We start from the raw sequence: 21,572 nt of genomic DNA, 5'->3' as shown, positions 1-21,572 counted from the left end.
TCTCACTAGTTTCATTAATTTGAATGTGGCCATACTGGGGTGCCACCTTCAAGGATTTAGCTGATTATATCAACCTAAATAACTTTTACTAGTTGTAATTCTATCAGCCTCAGATGGATGAAAAACAAAGTTGTTGACTGAAGGAAGGATTTAAACTCAGAATCTAAAGGAATGTAACCAAATACCACAACCTGTTTTGTAAGACATTTTACCATTTCTACATCCAACAGCTTGTATATAAATTCATATGAACATTACAGTGTTTCTCAGAGAAAATTTCAGGAAAGAAAATTTTTATAGAAATTATTACAGAGAAGTTTATAAAATGCACACATGCAATTCTAACTGTCGAATTTCTATTAGAGAAACTATTGAAAAAGTGAAATAATAATATCCAATTATTAATGATTCTATTACTGTTCTGCAACATCAAATGATTATCTCTTCTCACTATTTCAGCCAAACAATAAAATCATAATTACAAATATCTAAAATTAATTTTTGAAGTACCCACATTGTGTTTTATGTTAGTTAATGTTAATGCTAATTAAAAAGTGTTTGATGAGTTTTGTAATTTATCATTTATTTTGTCAGCAACAGGTACTATGTATATGTGAGCAATAATGGTGTGTTCCTTCACTCTCTGCCTGGACACAAGTACAAGGGCCCTAAAATTTAACTGAATAAAAGAAAAATATGAAAAAGTTTGAAGAAAATCAAAAATTAGTTTAACAATCTACAAATGTTTTCCATCAATAAAAATCAATAATATCTATATATATGTAAAACTGAGAATGTGTGTCTGTCTTGCTGTCTGTGTGTTTCCCTAAAACTTGAGAACTACACAACCAATTTCATTCAAATTTTACACATGCCTTACTTTGGGTCCATGTAGTTTTATGAGTAAAAATAAATGTTCAACTTCTTGCCTAGGGCGAGCCCACAGCAATATCATATTTTCTCCACTATTTCAGTATTATGTGTTAAAAGTGAAACAAAAACATCTCTCTATTGTATGTATATGGATGTATGTATATATATATATATATATATATATATATATATTACAAAATATAAAGTTATATCTTGAGATCGTTAGTGACAACAATGCTTAAAATATATAACAGACTGGAATAGTAGTGCTCAAATGAGCTGTATACACTTTTTAATCCGAGGGGAGGCAATGCGAGCAGCAACTACAAGAGCACAGCAAAATCCACAGAAAGATCAAACACAAACATATATTCATATATTCATTTATATCTACAGAACAGATATAAAGCCCAACGTTTAGAAATATATAGTAATATATAAATATATAAACATCATATAAAAATATATTGTACGCATAAGATCCACTCGACGTTCCATAAGAAATTTAGAAATAAAAATAGCAATAAAAGTTAAAGGTAATAATAGCAATTGAATTAAATATAGTAAATATAGTAAGTAGTAGTTAAAATAAAACTAAAGTATGCTAATTAAATCGTAATATAACAATTAAAAGAAAAAATAGCAATTAGAATAAAATGTATCAAGGACTTGAACTCAAATATGTGGCTTTGCATGAATGGGAGAAATTAAAAGATTAAAAATTTAATTGAGTGCAGAAGTGAATTAGTCCAGATGGAGCTGTGCGCATACCATTTACTATAGCTGCTAGATTGAATTATATGCTTATAAAGTAGCATTCAGTATCTATGAGAATTTTGGGGAGTTCGTAATGTCTGGTCTTTCGCATGTAGCTGGTATGTAATTGTGCATTTGTTTCCGTGTACTATGTGTTGTGTGTAAAAAACATCCTGACAAAGGGAGTGTCAATTTTAAATATATGATGTTTCATATTAATTGGCACATCTCCGAAACAGCCCGTAGATTAACTTTTATGTATTTTTGTAAATTTGTATATTTATCTTCTATGTATTTTTCTCTGGAATTTTAATTCATCTTTTTAATATGTCATTGTATGTTTTATTACTCCAAATTTTTAATTTAACAAATTTATACCAAACTAGCACTACGACCCAGCAACACCGGGTCATAATGCTAGTTTTAAATAATTTGATACAACCCCCAACTTTCATTAATAATTTCTGATCCAGATATTTTTAATCTGTACATTAATTGTTCATCACAGTTATAAATTTATTATCATGTTTATTATAGTTGTGAGTACCGTAAGTGCCAAGTGAATTGACTTCAGAACTTGGTTCCATTTCCTCATAGAAACCCTTCTTCGTGTCTATAGAAATCCTTCTTCAAGTCTATATTTTCTTTAAAATAGGTATGATTTCCACAGTTTCTAACATCATCTTTGCAATGGTAGGATTTTATGTCAATAACAAAACTCTCTCTCGGTCTCCTTCTGTCTGTCTCTTTCTGTCTATCCATCTTATTTCTTTACTGCCCACAAGGGGCTAAACATAGAGGGGACAATCAAGGACAGACAAACGGATTAAGTCGATTATATCGACCCCAGTACGTAACTGGTACTTATTTAATCGACCCCGAAAGGATGAAAGGCAAAGTCGACCTCGGTGAAATTTGAACTCAGAATGTAGCGGCAGACGAAATACCACTAAGCATTTTACCCGGCATGCTAATGTTTCTGCTACTTCGCCACCTTGTCTGTCCATCTGTCTGTCTCTCTCTCTCTCTCTATCGTTCTTTCTCTCTTTCTTTCTCTCCCACTCCCCTTCTCTCTCATCCAAAAAGCAAAAAATTGAAGGTTTTCCTTTATAGAACTACAGCTTTAACAATGTGGCTCACATAAAGAAAAACTGATTTTCCAAAACAAATTAATTTAGTAGAATAAGTCAATTAGTCGTATGCTTTGAATTTTGACTAACAGGAAGCAAATGAGCTTTATTTTGATATTTTTCCATCATAAAAACAAAATAGTTAACTTTCATTAATAGAAATGGTACGTAAAAAGCACTATCCGACTCGTGGCCGTGGCACGTAAAATACTCCAATGCGACCGTACGACAGGCACCCTTGCCAACCCCCTTTGCTTGTGAAGACATGTTGGGGCAAGCGAAATCGAAATCGAATTGAACCAGCCAGGATCCCTGGTCTGGTGGTACGTAAAAAGCACTATCCAACTCGTGGCCGATGCCAGCACCGCCCGTCTGGCTTCCGTGCCGGTGGCACATAAAATACACCAATCTGACCGTGGCCGTTGCCAGCCCCGCCTGGCACCTGTGCAGGTGGCACGTAAAAAGCACCCACTACACTCACGGAGTGGTTGGCGTTAGGAAGGGCATCCAGCTGTAGAAACATTGCCAAATTAGACTGGAGCCTGGTGCAGCCTTCTGGCTTCCCAGAACCCCGGTCGAACCGTCCAACCCATGCTAGCATGGAGAACGGACGTTAAACGACGATGATGATGATGATGATGATGAAATCTTCAACAGAACAATTCAAGAACAGGTGTACTTACCGCAAATAAACTAATCATAACAAAAGCAGTTATTCCACCAATTGCAAACAGTGAAGCTGATAAAACAGTCAAAATCAAATAGATTTTTATCTGGGGAAAAAAAATGAAAGCACTTTATTTATCTTCTCTTATATATATATATAAATTTGTGTGTATGTATGTGTGTATGCATACACATACACACGCACACATACATATCCTAAAACCAAAGTGCCACATAAAAAGCACTGATGATGACAACATAAAAAAACACAGCCAGTACACTCTGTAAAATGGTGTTACAAAGGGCATCCAGCTGTAGAAGCCAAGCCAAAACCAACTGTGGAACACAGTGCAGCCCCTGACCTTAACAGCTCCTGTCAAGCTACCCAACCATTCCCAGTATGGAAAATGGACATTAAATGATGATGATGATGGTGATGTAGACGCCAGCCAAAATATCTCAAAAAACACTTCACAAGGGTAAAATTCACATTAGAGAATGAATCAGAATTCTCCATAAAGGAATGTGGAACGTGCAACAATAGCTTCAAATATATAGAAAGTGGTTCCCACAAAAAATTCAAGAGTAGATTCTTGTTCAAAGTAAATTCAGATATGAACTGCAAGACACAGAATCTCATATACTGCATTACTTGCCCCAGCAGCAAGGAGAATTATATTGGCGAAACAAACAATTCCTGTGCAAGAACCCACAGTCAACACATCCAAGAGGAACTACACAAGATTCCACTGAGCAAATATCTAGAAATGTGTGGTGAAGGAAAATTCAAAATCTTCCCCTTTTACAAAACAGTTCAAGAGATGACCCAAAGTTCCAAAAAGCAATGGAGCTACTCTTCATCAAACAATTCTTTCCATAATTAAATGTTCGAACAAGAAGCAGAGGTACTGCATTTTGTCAAAACGATTGGGAAGAGAAACAGAGACAATATTCATGACCACCCCTTCAGATAAAACAAATTATGAACACCACATGGGTAGCTCACACAGACACTGTGCCCAGCTGGCTGGGAAAATAATGCAAATGAATGCTCCAATGAATGCTGTATTGATATCTAACAATACTCACATTACATGTAAGGTGACATCACTGTATGCTAAATGGTGTTGGTGTTCATCAAGAGAACTTCATTATAGTCATTTCATTATTGCTTTATTAATAGTAATGATGATGGATGAAGAGGAAACATTTATATTACACTGTTACTGTTAGTTCTGAATGTAGTTCCAATGTTTAAAACGTGATTTCTTCTTCTTTTTTTCTTGCCTCCAAAATAAACAATATAATTAAAAAGAAACTTCTCTATCTCTGTATCTCTCTCTCTCTTCCTCTTTCTCTCTTTTCCCTCTCTGTATTTTTTCTCCTTTTCTCAAAAAAACAAAAACAAAAATGTTTTCCCCTCTTCTAAACAAAGCAAAAACATCCATAAAAGAACAAGCAAAAGACAAAGCAAAAACTGCCACATAATAGAACAAGCCTTACCTTTGCATAGACCACAAAGCAAGAACAGACATTTTACAATCAATTCATTTCACCTTTTGGATCATCAGCCAAGCTTACTGTATTCATCTATTTTTCAATAATACTGACTAATGCAGGTATTATGTTCCAAAAACACCAATGATAGGTGAAAATCCATGAAGTAGAAACAGTACTGTATATTTTTTTGTTTGTTTTTATAATTTACATATAATTATTTTATTATAAATGCAAAACATCATCACAGAAGAATTGACATGATCTTAAATAATAAACCGTGATGGGTGAACCACGATATGGCGACAGATTACTGTACTCATTTCATTACACCATTTACTTGAATGACCCGCAACATTCAAAAACAAACATAAAGTGAGTAAATGTTTCTTAGTTTGTTGTTTTGGTGTGTTGACTCCTATTTCTAGCAAGCTGGTATTTCAGTAACTTATATTTATTTGCATGTGAATGTGTGTCTGTGTGTCTGTGTGTATGTATGTATATATATATATATATATATATATAAAAAGACCCCTTTCGGTCATGAATGACCATGGGATTGCACCTAGAAAGTTACCCTCCTAGACACAAGTCCGGGCAAGGTTGTTTATGGAAGACCAGCAGTCGCCCATGCATACCAGCCTCCCCTCTCCACGCCACCAGTGTTATCCAAGGGAAAGACAAAGGTCGATACAGCTTGGCACCAGTGACGTCGCAACTCATTTCTACAGCTGAGTGAACTGGAGCAACGTGAAATAAAGTGCTTTGCTCAAGAACACAACACGCAGCCCGGTCCGGGATTCGAGCTCACAACCTATATATATATATATATATATATATATATATATATATATATATTTATTTATAGATAAGAAAGTTTGTTTGGTAAAGCACGTGGGTGAATATATAAGAAAATAGTAAAGTGTGAAAAAACGACAGAAGGCTTAAATGTTAAAAAATATATATATTTGTGTCAAAATGTCTGGAGAATATTGGAAAAATTTTTTTTCCCTTTCCTTAAAATGACATAATTTTAAAATTTTTAAAGAAATTACCGGTTTCGCGTGTAGCTTTTCAAATTTCTTGTGACGTTATGTTTATATTGCATGGAATTATCGTTGTTTTTATTTCCAGGAGATTTCTAAATAAGGGGAGGTAGTGAGTGATTTTTTCCGGTGTAGGGGAGATAATCGCTTAAAAATTTTTTTTCCCTTTTCCTTGTTAATTTCTCTGTGTCAGTATGTTCGGATGGTTGAGTCTGGGTTTGTACTTTTCAATGAAGAATGTTTCCTTGTTCAGTCTCATTTGTGTTGATGATCCGAAAGCACATTGGTAAAATGGGAAGATTAAAAATTGTGGCAGTAGTTGCTTTGCGCATTTCTCAATGTGCTCACTAAAAGGTATCATTCTATATTCTGGGAATGCAATCTGTTGTCGATGCAGTGTGCATCTGCGCCTGAGTGATAGTCCCGTGGAACCCACGTAGTCTTGGTGGCAGCCCGAGCATTTAATAACATAAATTATGTTTTCAGAGGCACAAGTAAAGTTAGATTTGATCTTAATTTCTGTCCCTCTTTAAAGAAGAATTCTGATCCTTCCAATAGGTTAGGACATGTTGCACAGTTCGATCTACCACATTTTTTTACTTTTGCATCCGTAATTTTAGAAGACAATTTTGCCTTTGTGAGAATCTTTTTAAGTGATTTAGGCTGTTTGTAGCTTTTAATGATTTGGTGTATGTTTAGAATTTCCTTTAATTTTGGGTTTTTATGAAGTATTGGTAAATTCTGGGTGATGATGGTGAAGGCTTCTTTGTTTCTGGGGTTGTATGTAGATATGTAAGGTAGTATTTTCGGGGAAGGTGTGTTGTTGTGTTGAACTTTTCTTAAAGTTTCTATGTTGATTTCTGTTGCACGTCTGATCCCATCCTCTATGAGTTGAGCTGGGTAATGTCTGTCAATTAGGGTGTTTTTGAGTTCTTGCAGTCTAAAGTTCCTGGTATTTTGTTCTGACACTATTGTGCATATCCTTCTTGCAAGGTTGAAGGGGATGTTTGTTTTAGTGTGTCTTGGGTGGCATGAATTAAAAAGAAGGTATTGTTTGGCGTCTGTGGCTTTGTAAAAAATGTCTGTTTCTATTTTAAGGTTAATTTTTTTAATTAGTATATCCAAGAACGGGAGCTCCTTTTGGTTGTATTCCATTGTGAACTGTATATTTGGGTTTATGCTGTTCAATAGGTTTTTAAATTTTAGGAGTTTATCTATGTTTTCATTCCAGAGAATGAAACAATCGTCTAGGAATCGTTTCCAATTCTCTTTTATGTATTGAGAGAGGAAACTCCCTCTCTCAATACATAAAAGAGAATTGGAAACGATTCCTAGACGATTGTTTCATTCTCTGGAATGAAAACATAGATAAACTCCTAAAATTTAAAAACCTATTGAACAGCATAAACCCAAATATACAGTTCACAATGGAATACAACCAAAAGGAGCTCCCGTTCTTGGATATACTAATTAAAAAAATTAACCTTAAAATAGAAACAGACATTTTTTACAAAGCCACAGACGCCAACAATACCTTCTTTTTAATTCATGCCACCCAAGACACACTAAAACAAACATCCCCTTCAACCTTGCAAGAAGGATATGCACAATAGTGTCAGAACAAAATACCAGGAACTTTAGACTGCAAGAACTCAAAAACACCCTAATTGACAGACATTACCCAGCTCAACTCATAGAGGATGGGATCAGACGTGCAACAGAAATCAACATAGAAACTTTAAGAAAAGTTCAACACAACAACACACCTTCCCCGAAAATACTACCTTACATATCTACATACAACCCCAGAAACAAAGAAGCCTTCACCATCATCACCCAGAATTTACCAATACTTCATAAAAACCCAAAATTAAAGGAAATTCTAAACATACACCAAATCATTAAAAGCTACAAACAGCCTAAATCACTTAAAAAGATTCTCACAAAGGCAAAATTGTCTTCTAAAATTACGGATGCAAAAGTAAAAAAATGTGGTAGATCGAACTGTGCAACATGTCCTAACCTATTGGAAGGATCAGAATTCTTCTTTAAAGAGGGACAGAAATTTAAGATCAAATCTAACTTTACTTGTGCCTCTGAAAACATAATTTATGTTATTAAATGCTCGGGCTGCCACCAAGACTACGTGGGTTCCACGGGACTATCACTCAGGCGCAGATGCACACTGCATCGACAACAGATTGCATTCCCAGAATATAGAATGATACCTTTTAGTGAGCACATTGAGAAATGCGCAAAGCAACTACTGCCACAATTTTTAATCTTCCCATTTTACCAATGTGCTTTCGGATCATCAACACAAATGAGACTGAACAAGGAAACATTCTTCATTGAAAAGTACAAACCCAGACTCAACCATCCGAACATACTGACACAGAGAAATTAACAAGGAAAAGGGAAAAAAAATTTTTAAGCGATTATCTCCCCTACACCGGAAAAAATCACTCACTACCTCCCCTTATTTAGAAATCTCCTGGAAATAAAAACAACGATAATTCCATGCAATATAAACATAACGTCACAAGAAATTTGAAAAGCTACACGCGAAACCGGTAATTTCTTTAAAAATTTTAAAATTATGTCATTTTAAGGAAAGGGAAAAAAAATTTTTCCAATATTCTCCAGACATTTTGACACAAATATATATATTTTTTAACATTTAAGCCTTCTGTCGTTTTTTCACACTTTACTATTTTCTTATATTTATTTATATATATATATATGTATGTATATAAAAGAAATCTTCAAAGCCACAGTCAAACCAATTCTACTATATGGCTCAGAAACCTGAACGTTATCAAAGAAGCTTGAGAGGCAGTTGGATGGAACCTACACTCGCCTCCTTATGAGAGCTCAAAATCTCTCGTGGAAGCGTCATCTAACCAAAATGCAAATATATGGGAAACTACCACCTGTGTCATCTCTTGTGAAAGGTAGGAGAGTCCAGTTTGCTGGACGTTGTTGTAGAGCTGAAAATGAGGCAATTTCTACTCTTCTCCTCTGGAAGCCATCTACTCGCGATACCAGAGGGTGCACACTCTCCTACCATGATGTAATCTCCAGGGATACAGGCATCCAGCAACAGGACCTCCGTAATGCTATGATGGGCTGTGATGTCTGGCGTAGCATGGAAAATTCCATTGTCTCAACCACGGTCGAACAATGATGAATGATGATGTATGTATACTTTTCTCTTTTCTTTACTAGTTTCAGCTCATGAGTTGTGGTCATGCTGGGGCACTGCCATTTGGTGTTGCTACATAATTTTACTTCACTAATTCGTTTTAGAACTTGTCATTTGGTGCATGAGGGATGGTGTTTGATGCTACTGCCCTCATCTGCACTTCTTGCTGTGAAGTTGGCTCATCTGGGACTCTTGACAGTAAGGGATCTAGTTTTGAAGATATCTACATCCACCACATGTAGGTCTCTCAGGTTTTTAAAACCCTGGCTATTGCAATATCTTGTCCTCTATTTTGATGGCAAAGTTAGCATCTTTGGCACTATGTCCTGTTATAGTGTTAGTGTAACTCTCAATGCCAAAATTTGAGACAATTTTTTCTGGGATCTTCCAGATGTATATTACAACATATCTTTCCCTCCTCTGCTCCAGGGAATAGAGTCTCAATCTTTCCCAGTATCTTTCCCAGTCTCAATCTTTCCCAGTAGCTTATATGTGGCATAGAGGCTATCTTATTTGTGTAGCTTCATTGGATTGCCTCAAGTTCAGCAATTAATTTTACACTAGTTGGTGACCATAGCTAGGAGCAATAGCCAAAACGACTTGGACAAATGTCCTCTAGAGGACCATCATGGTTTCCTGATCTCTCATTTTAAATGTTCTAAGAATCCATCTGGTCAGCCACCTGCATTTCATTGCCAACTTAGCAACATGCACATGGAAGGATGCATCATTACTCATGTAAATACCTAGGTCTCACACTGACTGTGTCTCTGGGATTGCAATCCCTCCAGGCCCAATTTATTTAATTGGTATAGCATGCTAATAGCATATTGGTTTTGCATGCTGATAGCAGAGGGCTAGCAACTTCAGGGTTCTGTATCACCAGTGAGGCTTTTGTATCATCTGAATAACTTGTGATCATGGCTCTCTGTGTGGCTGGAGACATATCTGAGAAGGCCATTATGAACAGGCAACTTCTTCCTGGTTGGAAACCATATTGGGTGTCAATCAGCAAGTCATTTTCCTCAAGGAAGGTGATTCACTTTCTTCTGACTATTCACTCTATGACTTTGCTGATGTGCAAGGTCAGAGAGATAGGTCTGTAGTTTTTGGTCTCTGCTCTGCTACCTCCTTTATGGATGGGATATATTTTCCCTTCTTTAAGCTTGCTTGGAAGTTTGACAGTTGCAAGGAATCTCTGGAAGAGAGACCACAATGGTCTTGTTAGGACTTAACATGACTTTAGAAAGATTGTTGGGAATCCATCAGGGCCAGTAACTGAGTTCAGGTTTATCTCATCTATAGCCTTTATTACACCATCTTCTTTTATATTGATGTAATCAATCATCACTGCTCCTGTTTTTATATCTGTAGTGGCGAAAATCTCAGCTGGATTGCTGACTTGGAAGTTTCCTAGGGATGGAGTGAAAACACTTTCGAATCGCTCATTTAGTATTTCACTCATCCTCATTGGGTATCCTGTGAGTGAACCTTCTTTTTTCAATCGGTGGCACTACCCTGCAGTGCACTCTGGCTGTGTCTTTGGCAAACTTGTAGAAAGCTTTGGGGTTAGATTTTATATTGTCTATAGCCTAGGTCTCTTTGTCTGCTCTTTCTTTTTCATGGGAGAGTTGCAGATTTTCTTTAATCTGTAGCAGTTGTATTTTCAGACAGGATTTTTCACTGCTTCCAATTTGTTTGCTGAAGTGATTTGGAATTTTTTTACAGTGTCTCATAAGAACTTTCCTCTCCTTAAGGATTTTATTCTTGTGTACAGCGGCCTTTCTCTCCAGGACAAAATATATGCTACATATAGCCATGTGCTACATTTGTGGCATAATGCAGAAAACATTGACAGACAACAAATATAGGCTTTGTAAGACCAAGACTGAAGACATCAACTACATTATCACCAGCTGTCTCCCAGATATTATCTTCCTATGAAGCATAATGTGGTGGCTAGAATGGTCTGGAACAGGATAATGAAAACAAAAATGTCTACTAATAAAGTTGATTATATTGAGATTAATGAATCAAAAGAATATTGGTGGAACTTAAAAATTAAAACAGTCACCAAGTTAAAACACAACTGGCCAGATATCGTTGTGTGAGACTACAAAGAAAAGATATGTTCTGTTGCAGAAATCAGCTGCCCCCCAGACATCAATGTGGTCAGAAAAATACAAGAGAAAGAGTACATCTATGGACCATTGATAGGAAGTTTGCAAATCCAGTACCCAAGATACACTTTCAGCTTCATACTTATTATTAATGGAGTAACAGGATACATACCAACCTGACTGCAGCAAAATATGGCCAAACTTGGGGTCTTGGGGAGAATGCAAATCCTTAATTCATATGCTACAAATGATCATGATAGCTGGGACTATAAAAATCTGCAAGACCTTCTTAAGATTTAAAGAGTAATGGTTAAAATAAGCTTCTAAAATGGAAAGAGAAATTTGAAGGAGTACTTTGGTTCAACGGTACAATGCCTGACATGCCTACAGAAGATATGGGTTTTTGTCCTAGGGCAGCCTTTGACTAAAGCCAAAGAGCTTCTTAACCCAATATTTACATATGATTATTAATAGCTTTATTTGCTTTGAGTTAAACCATTCCAAAACAAAATTATTTCATATTTTTGTATAAATCACAAGCTATTTCTATGTAAATCCAGATTGTCATCCCCAAGTGAGGAAATTAATATTTTGGCAAGAAATCCTTGATACAAGCCAATTGGTAACAAAAACAAACTTCCTGTTCAAGAGGATTTAAAAGACACATTTTGTGTGTGTGTCTATGTATGCCTGTTCACATTAGATTGTTGCTTTGTTTCTCATAGTTTCATTTTTAATAATCATTTGTTTCTCATTTTCATTGATTAAAGTACATAAATAATTGTATGATTATATAAATAGCAGTGTACATCCTAAAATCATTAGTCTCAGTAAATAAAGCAGTACCAAGAGCTAGAAATTATTATGAATAGGTCTAACAATCTTTGATTTTCAAAACTACACTGAAAATTTGAAAGAAAAACATTAAAAATCAAAGAAATATTTACCATTTTTCTAGTTTTTGCTTCTGAATTTGACACCTGTCCTGTAAAAATTCCAACTATTCCAACTGCAATAACCTAAGCCAAACAAATATTACAGAATTCAATTAAGGCTTAGTGAAAAAATAAATAAAATATAATGCAAACATGAAGTATTAGAATAGGACATTCAGAAAAAGAAATAGGAATATTATATATATGCATATGCACATAGTCATCATTTAATGTCTGTTCTCCATGCTGGCATAGGTTGGACAGTTTGACAGTAATTGGTCAGCTAAAGAGCTGCCTAGGCTCTGTTTTGTCTCTCTTGACATGGTTTCTGTAGCTGGATGCCCTTCCTAATGCCAACCAGTGTATTTGATGCTTTTAGTATGGCACTGGCTTGCACACTTCTATGTGATACCAGCACAAGTGCTTTCAAGTGGCACTAGCATGTGCACTTTTACATGCTACCGGCAAGGGCACTTCCACATAGTGCCAGCAGCGGTGCTTTTACATGGAACTAGCATAACACTTGTACATGGTACTGGCACTTTTATATGATACCAGCATCCATGTACCCACAAAACTAGGACCTCTCAGCTGAGAGAGGGACATAGAAGACATTTATATGGACAAATATATATATTTGCAGCGAGTTGGCAGAATCGTTAGCATGCCAGGCAAAATGCTTCACGGCATTTTGCCTGCCGTTACATTCAAATTCTGCTGAGGTCGACTTTGCCATTCATCCTCTTGGGGTCGATAAATAAAGTACCAGTTTCGCACTGGGTCGATGTAATTGACTTAATCCCTTTGTCTTTCCTTGTTTGTCCCCTCTATGTTTAGCCCCTTGTGGGTAGTAAAGAAATATATATATATATGGACAGCCACAATTTTACTTAGCTCGACATGTCTACTCATGCACAGCAAATCACCTGAAGTCTTGGTTCCTTGTCATATCCTCTGTGAGGTCCAAAATCTGAAGGTCTTTCTCACAACTTTATCCCGTGTCTTCCTAGGACTACTCTTTCCACACTTAACCTCCACAATTAGAGATCAGCACTTCTTGATGGAGCTGCCCTTATTCATACACATCACATGACCATATCTGAGCAGTTTTCTCTCTTGCTCACATCTGATGCTTTATATACCAAATTTTACTCTCAAATCAATAACACTCTGTCATACATGCACACTGACATTATCCATCCAGCAACTTTACTATCCAGTACTGTTACTATATAGATCTCTATCGGAGATTTAAAACTAGTTGTTTTTCTCCTTATGAGATCAGTGACTGACAGTTGCTTTGAAAAGTATATACTGTGAGTAAGGTCAGCTGACTTCTGTCTCTCGCCAGGCAGTTGTCCAACACTGAGGAAGATAAATAACCCAGAAACCATTGGTCTGCTGGTACTGTGAATGGCTGCAAGGGAGCATTGAGCCCCCTTGCTTACAGCATGTCTGAGACACAGATCATGTGTTGATAAACCAGCAGGAAAAGATGTTTTCCTGGGGTTAAAATGTAATAACATAGTCTTGGTCAGGGCTGCCACATTATGTTGGCAAATAAACTTTACTCTCCAGTACAGTTATTATTGGGTTGGCAACTAAGTTCCCCCTTTTTTTTAAATTTTGAAATCTATTTTTTTCGAGAATTCTATTTTTGAATCATTTTGAAATCTATTTTGTTTTTTTTTTCTAGTTAATTTTAGTTAATTTTTGATAATTTTTAGATCATTAAAATGGAATGTCAAGTTAAGGAAAATGAGCATTTTCGACACCTCCTTCTTTTTACTTTTAATCAAGGTTCTAAGGCTGCAAAAGCTGCTCGTGACATTTGTGCTGTGTATGTAGAGGGTACCATAGCTGAAAGAACCACTTGTGATTAGTATGCCAAGTTCAAAGGTGGCAATTTTGACCTCAAAGACACACCTTGTTCCAGCCGTCCAGTTGAGTTTGATGAAAAGCAATTAAACCAACTTTTGACAAAAATTCTCATCAAACGACAAGAGAACTGGAAGAGAAAATGAAATGCTCCCACACTGCTGTAGAGAAGCATCTTCACTTGATGGGAAAGGTTCAAAAGTATGGAGCATGGGTTCTGCCACAATCTCCACTGGTTTGCTTGCTCGTCACTGCTCAACTCATGGACACAAGCAATGATTTCTATACCAAATTGTTACTGGCAACGAAAAATGGTGCCTCTACATCAATATGAAGCAGCGTAAGGATTGGCTTAGCCCTGGTCAACAAGCGACACTACGCATGAAACAAGATCTTCATCTGCATAAAACAATGTTGTGATTACGGTGGGACTGGGAAGGGATTATCCATTACGATTTGCTTGAATGGAACCAAACGGTCAATGTGGAACTCTATGTTCAACAGATGGAACGACTCAACACGGCTATTCAAGAGAAAAGACCTAATCAGCGGTATGGAGTTCTTCTGCTGCATGACTACACACGCCCTCGTATTGTCAATATGACCAAGGAAGCCATTCAAACACATGGCTGGGAAGTGCTGCCACACCCGCCGTACTCTCCTGATTTTCAAATGCTATGCACGGAGTTTCATTCAATACTTATGCAGAATTGAGAGCTTATTGGATCAATTTGTTTTAGTCAAAATTGGGTGATTTCTACCAATGAGGTATTGAAAATCTTGTTGAAGGTTGGGAAGAAGTTGTAAAAACAACAAGGGTGAATACATTATTAATTAGTTGTTATTTTTTATTAAACCTTTTAAAAAATTTAAATTAAAAAATAACGGGAACTTAGCCGCCAACCTAATATATAGATCTTAATCAGACTTAAAACTGGTTGTTCTTCTCGTATATATATATATATATATATATATATATATATATATATAATATGAGGGAATATCATTCCAAACTTACAGGGAAAAATTCAATTTAGAAATACTAAATCGAATTTCACAATATATATATATATATATACATATATATATATATATATATATATATATATATATATATAAATTAGAAAAAAAAACACCTTTTATCAATTCAATAATGAAAAATTAAATTATACCATTTAGAAAGATTACATATTATAGAAAGATTAAATATAAGATAAAACATACAACGATGATTAAGTAATGGGCAAAATAATAAATAAAATGTATATATTTGGTAGAATAACAACACGTGTTTTGTGGCTATATTTAAGAAATGATAATAGTAAAAATAATAGTAGTAGTAGTAAAATCACTTCAATATAAATATAGCCACTCTTCAGATTAAAGATAACAACAATGATAAAATAATTAATTAGATAAATTAATAAATATACGTAAATAATCTTGTAAAATACAAAATATCTTAAATATATTCTTGCTTTAAAAATAAGATACAATTAATTAAAATATTTATAACAAATATATATATATATATATATATATATATATATATATATATATATATATAAGATACAAAATATACATTAAGTGAAAACTAAATACTACAATTTAAACTATATACATTAAATCAAATTATTAATTAATTAATTTATTTATTTATTTAATAAACATCCAAATAAAGTCTCATACCCATTAAGCAATTTATACTAAAAACCTTAATGTTAAGTAATATACACAATGCTAGTACAAGCCATAAATACTGGAATCAAAAATAGGAAATGGTTCAAATATACACACCCCCATTAAATAAACTAACTAAGTTATTGATATATATGTAGTATCTATAGATTTAATATTTCATTCAATAATATAGTTGTCCAAAATATTAATTAATATAAAACTAATTTACTTAAATGTAATACTACGTAATAAATATACCACCTAATTATTAAATAATGTATTGTCTTACAAAAACTGATTCTCAAATTAGATTATATGTAATGCGCTAAATCACATTATAAAAATAATAATAAAGCATACTAAATAAATAGATATCATAACTAATAGCTATCAAGAAACTATATATAAAATTAATATTTCAACAACAATAATAATACCAATAAGAATAATAATAATAATAATAATAATGGTAATGATAATAATAATAATAACAATAATAATAATAATAATAATAATAATAATAATCGAACCCAATACAATTCAAAAGCCAAATGATATTGATAAACAAAAACGTTACTTAGCTTGTCGATGAAAATAATATAACTGAATTTTAAATGTAAAAAAGTAGGTCTTAACGTTTATAAGATATTAAACTCATGAAGACGTTGTGTAAACAAATAGAATAAAATTATCAATGAAAATGAAGAAAACTATTTATAAATGACAAAGATGAAAAATATTTAAGCTTCATGAATTAAAGAAAAATAAGAAAAATAGAATAACAAATGATGTTTTACTATAAAATCATTTTACTATAAATGACAGTTTACTATAAATTAAGTTCCAAATAATTATTATGTAAAATATATATATAATATTAAATTAATTTATATTACTATAACTAATTGGTCTTAATAAAATTATATATAATCATTTATGTATTAAGAAATATTTAAGTTTAATATTGTTCAAATATATTAATATAACATATAATAATGTAGTAAATTATACTCTAATACTATTAAATTATATATACAAGAAATAAATAACATAAAAAGAAATAAGGTTTTATACATACTGAAAAATAAGTTAAATGTATTATATAAGTAAATATGTTAGCATTTAATTTTAAATGACTATTTACTATAAATTTAAAGTCTAAATAATAAGTAAGTAAAATATATATATATTATATTTAAATAAAATTACTATAATCAATATATCTTAATAAATTTATATAATCATTTATTTATTAGCTAAACCTATTATATAGGTAATTTAATTTATATTTACATTTAATTTTACACAGTGAACAATAATTACTCCCTATACAATATGATTTAGCCCTACAAATAATCTCCCAAGTTAATTTATATTTAATAGATCTAGATTTAAGGTCCCAAATATATTTACTGAGACCTGTTGAATTTATTAGATTTTAATTCCTAAAAGAATTCATATGTTGAGATACTCTTGATTTAATTTTATTCAAAGTGGACCCTATATAACCAAACTGAAAGTTCTGAATTCTATAATTTAAAATCATATAAGAATGCACCACCAAATCCCGACCTAGCCAAATTTGATCTATAAGAAGGTTGGGTGTATGTAATGCCTGTGTTCTCTCGCACATAGCTGGTATGTAATTGTACATTTGTTTCCATGTATTTGTTTCCATGCGTATTGTGTGTAAAAAAGATCCTGATGAGGGGAGTGTCAGTTTTGAATATATGAAATGTTTCATATTAATTGGTGCATCTCCGTAATGGCCCGTAGATGAACAATTTTGTAAATTTTGTATTTTTATTTTTTCTGGAACTTTAATGTGTCATTTTAATATGTCCTTTATATGTGTTTTGTTATCCCAAATTTTTAATTTACCAAATGTTTTATGATTTTAAGCATAAATTCACTGTGTTTTGTATGCAACACTAATTCTTATATATTTATATTTTATATGATGTTTATTTATTTATATATTATTATATTTTTAAACGTGAGACTTTATATCTGTTCTGTAGATATAAATGAATATATGAATATATGCATGTATTTGATCTTTCTGTGTTGATTTTAGTAATGTTCTTTTAGTTACTAGTTGCATTGCCTCTGCTCAGATTAAGAAGTGGAATATAGCTCATTTGGAGCACTACAACTCCAGTCTGTTTTATATTTCGAGTATTGTTATTACTAGCAATCTCAAGATATAATTGTGTATTTTGTATTTTATATTTGACTCTTTGGAGTGCTACAATACGGACTGGATTTAATGGAGAAGCAATACTTGGGCGTTTCTACCAGAAATATACCTAGTCCATCGAAGAACTTATACATGGAAGCTCTCCTGCATAACACCAGTGAAATTATATCTAGACTTAGATGGTGTGCCTTTTATTTTGATAAGTCCAGAAACTCGAAGTGGAAAGATGAAATTATGAAGACCAGCACTACAAACCAAACTGAAAGTTCTGAATTCTATAATTTAAAATCATATAAGAATGCACCACCAAATCCTGACCTAGCCAAATTTGATCTATATGAAGGTTGGGTATATGTAATGTCTGTGTTCTCTCGCACATAGCTGGTATGTAATTGTACATTTGTTTCCATGTATTGTGTATTGTGTGTAAAAAATATCCTGATGAGGGGAGTGTCAGTTTTGAATATATGAAATCCTTCATATTAATTGGCGCGTCTCCGAGGAACAAGTACATACCACATACAATCAACTGGAGCACCATGGAGAAATCTATGCCATATAGAAATGGATCAGAGAGATGCAAGTTATGCATAGCCGAAAGATCATGCATTCTTTTCAGATGGAAGAATTCCATAGTACTACTTAATTCTAGATTTGATATTTTTAGCAAATGCCAGCACATAGGCAGGCTCTTTTTGTTGAACATAAGACTCCATCCTCTACAAAACGAGTAACTATCTCATAGACTTTGGTCTCCTCTCCATTACAAAGGGGATCAAGAACTTGATTTTCTCACTTTTCCATTCTTTCTTCATATTCTGACTGAGAAAATATATAAAGCAATGCATTCCAACTGTGGCCATCCCTTTTTTTAAGGAATCAAATTTGTATTTCAAATTCATATTTAGTCAACTCTGACAGATATGATCAAATATATTTTCTTTAATTTCTTTAAAATGTTCAGCTTTAAAGTTTCAGTCATGCTAGGATACCACATCCATATTTTTCAGTCAAGAACAGCTTCAAGGAAACATGTCTTTGTACCACACTCCATTCCACAAAATACTTACTGAAGTGAGCTCATTTTACAAACCTTGTGTTTTTAATAAAGAAAATAATTTTCATCAATTTCAACAACTTTGGTAGTCCTCTTAGCATTCTTTCCACCAATTGTACAAAAATCATTCTCAACCCATTCCAAGAAAATGTCTCTGTGAAATTTACATGAATGAGTAACTGTTTTATCACTTATTTTCAACTCAAACATGCTGAGCTATGATTTATAATTTTCTCATTGTCTATTCTTAGAAGAGACATTCATTCATGCAAGTTGATCACTATGTCCCACACACACTGACATTACATTGGTTGACTATTTTCTCATAATGAATGTTGTCAACTAATGAGATCAATTTTTTTATATCTAAATTATATTGCATGCAACTCAGATTTTATTATAACTTTAAAAAGTTATTAATATTACAAAATTATCAACTTAAAAGATATCATTGGTATAATAATGTATGAAAAACATTATAGAATTTCAGATCTATATGCCATGGTAGAGAAGTTAAACCTAAATTACATCTAACTAGGACTGTGATGACCTGTCCCATCCTGCTGTTACTAGCATGCAAAAGCAAATGTAAAATGAAGAGAATAGCTTAACAATTTTAGCAAAGAAACAATAAAAAACTAATCAATCCTTTTCTTCCAATAAAATGCAATTATTATATCCATGTAAACTCAGCTATGTTATGTTAGGATAGGGTTAAAACATATTTGAAAGTTTGATTTCCGTTGTAAGGTATTTTATTGCATGTTCAGGTTGGGAGTACTTCAAACCATTTTGGGTAGGTTTCAATTACTCCTAACTGTCAGATTATGCCTCCCCCCACCAAATCTTACAACAAATAAAGAAACAATTTGAAATCTAAATCAATCATCCGTCTAAAGAATTTTTTCCATCAGTATTAACAATTAGAAAATTTTGATGTAACAATAGATCTTTGATCAATATACAGCTGTCACAAACAATATTAATACTTACATACAGGCTTGCAATAAATGATCCAGCAGCAGTAACTTTGGCTACATGATTAACCAAGTAATTACTCTTATCCATATCTCTACTGAAATATCTTCTTCTATAAATGTCTATTGAAAAACCAACTATGGAAATACAGAGACAGAGTATTCCAAGAGTAAAATGTATTGCTCCTGTTATTGTCATTGAAGCGTACTTGAAACCAACAGCCATCTTCAGTGCTTGTGTGAGACTTCTCTAAAAACAAAGAAAATTTTAAAAACTTAATTATGAACGAAGAAAATGGGGCTTTTGCTGTTTTTCAAATACTCTTAACTTTCAAATATCATTAATATAAATATTATAAAGTTTATATTCTTGGAGGAAACAGGATTAAAATTAAGAAAAATAAGTAACTCAAAAAAGGTAGTTAAATAATTTGACCATCTGTAATTAAAGTGTTAAAGTTACACAACATTAGTACAACAGACTCTTCACTGCTGAAATAGTAAGTTCATCCATGGTAGCTAGTTCTTCTTCTATTGTTGTATCTGAAACTTATACCCACTGACTTTATAATAAGCATTTTCACACAATTCTTCCTTCCTACAACTTTGACTTTCTGGTAGAACTACTTTCATACCCACATTTTCTACAGTTGCTTCTTTCTAGAAGACTAGATTATTACTAGCCATGGTTTTTATGTGATCAGAAAATGTCACACTGACACTAGCCATCCATCAGAACATACTGGCTTCATTAGTCATTGTCCATATCTCATTGTCATGCAATATAGCTGTACATACACAGGCACCATGCAATCTGCCTTTCCACCTGACAGAGCAACCCTTCATTACTGACTTTGTCAAGCCTCTGTGTACTTTTAATATATAATAATTATAATAATATATCATAATAATAATATATATTCTCTAATTTAAAGCAACATTTATATATAAACAAATTGACTGAAAATGATGAGCTAGTCCTAGCCAGAATCAAACCCACATGTCAATGCATACATGGCTGCATGATTGGGCCAAACACTTACCCATCAATTTCAGCCATATTTATAAACAAACCAGTAGGCTTTGTAAGTTACAGAGAGAAAGCAACTATGAAAGACTATTAGTTCAATAATAACTACGATAATATATCATGATAATAATATATATTCTCCAATTTAAAGTGACATTTATATATAAACAAATTGACTGAAAATGATGAGCTAACCTGTCAGAATCAAACCCACATATCAACTCTTACATGGCTACATATATAGATCAAAACAGTTTGATATACATTCACACATCCTTAAGAGGCAGGATCCTCCTAGAGGGGAGGTGGTAGAGTTTCAGAGTTACAGGTAGGGGTTGGGGGTTTTGTGGATGCGTTTTACGCCTGTTGATGTGATGTTAAGGGCTGTAGGTATACAGAGCCACCATTACACCATCCGATGGCATTACTGGGCATTATACGGGCATGGTAGCCAATATCTTCAAGGGAAGATATTCCTAGCACTTGCATTCATTTAGATTAGATTCAGGTACAGAGAGAACC

General features: G+C 33.4%; 1 protein-coding gene across 1 annotated transcript in view; it reads right to left on the bottom strand.

The window, feature by feature from the left end:
• LOC115217703 overlaps positions 1-20,267 on the bottom strand; it is a 28,216-nt gene extending 7,949 nt beyond the window's left edge. The window contains exons 1-3 of the mRNA XM_029787459.2: positions 20,037-20,267; positions 12,241-12,312; positions 3,443-3,532 (exon numbers count right to left, since the gene is read on the bottom strand). Of these exons, the coding sequence (XP_029643319.1) occupies positions 3,443-3,532; positions 12,241-12,312; positions 20,037-20,246 (372 nt within the window). The 5' untranslated portion in view covers positions 20,247-20,267. The remainder of the gene's footprint in view (positions 1-3,442; positions 3,533-12,240; positions 12,313-20,036) is intronic.
• Between the last annotated feature and the right edge of the window lie 1,305 nt (positions 20,268-21,572).

The sequence above is a fragment of the Octopus sinensis genome, linkage group LG11, assembly GCF_006345805.1.
Source record: "Octopus sinensis linkage group LG11, ASM634580v1, whole genome shotgun sequence".
NCBI lineage: Eukaryota > Metazoa > Mollusca > Cephalopoda > Octopoda > Octopodidae > Octopus > Octopus sinensis.
The sequence above is the reverse complement of the archived record's forward strand: the minus strand, read 5'-3'. Positions and strand labels throughout refer to the sequence as shown.